A 3,791-nucleotide genomic window follows, 5' to 3' on the forward strand; every position below is an offset into this window, starting at 1 on the left:
ACCTCGACCTCCAACTGGCGGCTCCGCTCGATCCACGCGGCCGCGCCGTCGTCCTTTTTTTCCTTTTCCTTCTCGAGCCTCGTTCTGCACGTCCAGCAGCCGCGCGCGGAACGCCGTGAGCATGTCGCGCTCCTGCTCGCGGACGAGCCGCATCGTCCGGTCCTGCACGAGGCCGACGTGCTTGACGATCTCGCTGTGGACGTCGCGGAGCTTGCAGATGTTCGGGTCCTCCTTCATCCACTCCGTCTTCTCCTTGCCTGCGAGGACGGCGCGTCGCGGCGCGCGGCGCGCGCCGGGCGGGGGGAACGCGGCCACGCGCGCAGCCCGTCGAGCTCGCCCGTGAGCTCCTCGAGGCGCATGCGGTAGACGCGCTCGCGCCGGATGAAGTTCTCCTGCCGCTCCTTGAGCTCGCCCTCGAGCTCCGCGACCTCGCGCGAGTTGTCGCGCGCCATGGCGCCGGTCCGAGGGGGGGACGGGCTGCTGGCAGCGTGCGGGGCCTTCACTGGCCCCCGGGGCGCACAGTAAAGATTCGTTGTGTGTGGTGAAGATCAACCACGAGGCATTTGAGTGTCGACGGGATCCGCAGGAGCGCGGGCTGCGACGCCCACACCAGCCGCTCCCCGCATCCTCGGTCGGCGACCTCGGCGCCCGGGACCGAGGCGAGGGCGCCGGGGCCGCGGACCTCGCCGCGTCCCCCGAGACCCGCGACCATGGGCTCCTTCTTCATCGACCCGAGCGACCTGTCGACGTCGTTCTACGGGAACTGCCAGCTCATGGAGCTCTTCATCGCCTACGCCTACCTGCTCTACATCGGCTGCAACATGATCTCCGACGGCGCGGAGCTGCTCATGCTGACGCCCTACAGCAAGCTCGTGGGGTCCTGCATTTTGCCCGTGCTCGGCGCGGTGCCCGACGGCGCGATCGTGCTGTTCTCGGGCGTGGGGAGCGACGCGCAGACGAGCCTCGACGTCGGCGTCGGCGCCCTGGCCGGGTCCACGGTCATGCTCATCACCATCCCCTGGGCGCTGGCCATCTACGGCGGCCGCGTGAACCTCGACGCGGACGGGCAGCCCAAGTACGCCGTGAGCAAGGGCACGCCGCGCCTGAGCGAGGGCAACCTCTGGAACTCGGGCGTGAGCGTCGGCGCGGGGTTCCCCGTCGTGCTCTACATGGGCTACTGGATGCTCGCGACGGCGCTGCCCTACGTCGTCGTCGAGATCGGCGCGCTCGTCGCGGAGAACGACCACGGCGGCATCCTGAACCAGCAGACCATCGACGACGACGAGGCGACGGAGCTGTCCCTCCAGGAGTCGCCGGCGGTGCTCGTCGGGCTGCTGATGACGCTCTTCGGCTTCGGCGCGTACCTCAAGTACCAGTACGACGCGGCCTACGGCGCCGAGAGCTCGTCCCCCTCGCTCGAGGAGAAGCAACGGCGGGCGACGGTGAACACGGTGCGGGGCGGCGTCGGTCTCGTCGCCGCCGTGCGGCCCATCCTCGACATGGAGGACGCGGAGCGCGCCGCGGGCGCGGCCGAGGCCGCGCCGCTCGCGCCGAACGGCAAGAACGAGATGCTCGAGAACGTGCTCCGGCCCTTCTTCTCCAAGTACGACACGGACAACAACGGGACGCTGGAGCTGTCCGAGCTGTCGCGCGTCTTCGAGGATCTGAACGAGCCCAAGAGCTCCGACGAGCTCGACGTGCTCTTCAAGAAGTACGACCGCGACGGCTCCGGGTCCATCTCCTTCGACGAGTTCTGCGTCGGCATGCGCGAGTACGTCCTATCGAAGCCCGCGTCCTACTCCATCCGCGCCGAGGCCGCCGCCGTCAAGTCGAAGCGCGCGGAGCTCGCGGCGTCGCTCGAGGAGCGCAAGGACGAGGAGGACCTCGAGGAGGACGACGAGGCGGAGGAGATCCCCGACGAGTTCGCCGAGGACAAGTTCAAGTCCGTCGAGGAGCAGCAGCGGTGCATCCAGAACGCGGCGCTGAAGCTCTGCGGCCTCGGCACGCTCGTCGTCTTGGTGTTCTCGGACCCCGTGACGGACGTGCTCACGGAGTTCGGCGACCGCACGGGCATCAACGCCTTCTACGTGGGCTTCGTCGTGGCGCCGTTGATCACGAACGGCTCGGAGCTGCTGGCCTCCTACACCTTCGCGCTGAAGAAGACGCAGAAGTCCATGGTCGTCGCCTACGAGCAGCTCCTGGGCGCGGCGGTCATGAACAACACGTACTGCCTCTTCATCTTCCTCATCCTCATCTACGCCCAGGGCCTCTACTGGGACTACACGGCCGAGGTCATCTCCATCCTCTGCGCGGAGCTGGCCATCTTCGCGGTCGTGACGACGATCAAAGTCCACACGGTCACGACCGCGTGCCTCGTCCTCTCCTTCTACCCGCTGACGATCCTCCTCGTCTGGATGCTCGAGGAGCTCGCGGGCATCTCCTAGGGACGCGCGCGACCGCCTCCCCGGGCAAGAACGCAAGAGCCCACGCGAGCGCGCCGCCGCGCGCCGCGCCGTCGATCCCCGAACCCCCTCCCCCGCCCCCGCATGTCCACTAACCGCTTACGACCCGCACGCCGCCGGGCAGGCCTGGAAGGCCCATCGGTCGTCCTCGCCCTTGACCGCGCAGCGCAGCCGGTCGCGCGCGACCCAGGCGCAGTCCTTGGACGGGCCGTTCTTCTTCGCCCAGGCCGCGTCGTCGTCCGCGTACGCGCCGACGAGGCACGCGTGCTGGCAGCTCTCGTAGCCGAAGGTGCCGTCCTCGCCGAGGGCGACGCAGCGGCTCGTCGCCGCCGCGGCCCAGGCGCAGTCCTTCCACGGCTGGTCCTTCTTCGCCCACGTGTTCGAGTCGCGATAGCCCTCGTAGAAGCAGCGCCGCGTCGCCGACGCGCAGGATTCGAAGGCCAGCGTCCCGTCCTCGCCGACGACCGACGCTCGGTTATAGTAGAAGCCGGAGACCCAGTCGCAGTCCTTCTCGCCGTGGCCGTTCTTGTGCCAGGACGCCGAGTCGCCGGCGCACTCGTAGGGGCACGTCCCGCACGTCTCCGGGCAGGCCTGCCAGGCCTGGGCCTCGTCGCCCTTGGCCGCGCAGCGGTCCTCGGGGAAGTTGGCGACCCAGGCGCAGTTCTTCGCCGGCGCGTGCTTCTTGTGCCACGCCTCGTCGTCGGCGCACGAGCCGGCCGTCGGCGCGGCCGTCGGGCTCGGCGCGGGCCTCGGCGACGGCGGCGCGGTGGCTGCGACGGGGCTCGCCGTCGGCGCGGCCGTCGGGCTCGGCGCGGGCCTCGGCGACGGGGCCGCGGTGGCCGCGACGGGGCTCGCCGTCGGCGCGGGCGCGGGCCTGGCCGTGGGCGACGCCGTCGTCGGGGTCGGCGTGGTCGGACTCGCCGTGGGCCGCGGCGTTGGCGCGAAGACGGGCGCGGCGGACGGATCGCCGGGCGCGGGCGTCGGCGCGGGCGTCGGTTCCGGCGACGGCGACGGCGTGGGACGCTTGCTGGGCTCGGCGGTTGGGTTTGCCGACGGCGCGTAGGATGGCCGGGCCGTCGGACGGGGCGCGGGCCGCGCCGTCGTCGGCTCGGCGGACGGCGGCGCCGTCGGCAGGTACGACGGCGCCGCGGACGGTCGCGGCGACGGCCGCGCCGTCGTCGGCGGCGACGAGGGCTGCGGTGACGTCGGTGATCGCGTCGGCAGACTCGTCGTCGGCCTCTTGGACGGCCGCGGCGTCGGCTCGCGCGTCGGCCGCGGCTCCGTCGGCGACGACGTCGGCCGCGGCGTCGGCGGCGGCGTCGGCGCCGG

General features: G+C 71.4%; 2 protein-coding genes across 2 annotated transcripts; both read left to right on the top strand.

The window, feature by feature from the left end:
• Nucleotides 1-1,568: 1,568 nt before the first annotated feature.
• AURANDRAFT_19006 (hypothetical protein) lies at nt 1,569-1,769 on the top strand (the record flags this gene model as incomplete). The annotated part of the gene is made up of 1 exon (XM_009034076.1): nt 1,569-1,769. A coding segment is annotated over one exon (201 nt), but the record flags the coding sequence as incomplete, so codon positions are not given.
• A 228-nt stretch (nt 1,770-1,997) lies between these two features.
• Nucleotides 1,998-2,423, top strand: AURANDRAFT_8067 (hypothetical protein; the record flags this gene model as incomplete). Its single annotated transcript, XM_009033891.1, has 1 exon — nt 1,998-2,423. A coding segment is annotated over one exon (426 nt), but the record flags the coding sequence as incomplete, so codon positions are not given.
• Between the last annotated feature and the right edge of the window lie 1,368 nt (nt 2,424-3,791).

The sequence above is a fragment of the Aureococcus anophagefferens genome, assembly GCF_000186865.1.
Source record: "Aureococcus anophagefferens unplaced genomic scaffold AURANscaffold_1, whole genome shotgun sequence".
In the NCBI taxonomy this organism is placed as follows: Eukaryota; class Pelagophyceae; order Pelagomonadales; family Pelagomonadaceae; genus Aureococcus; species Aureococcus anophagefferens.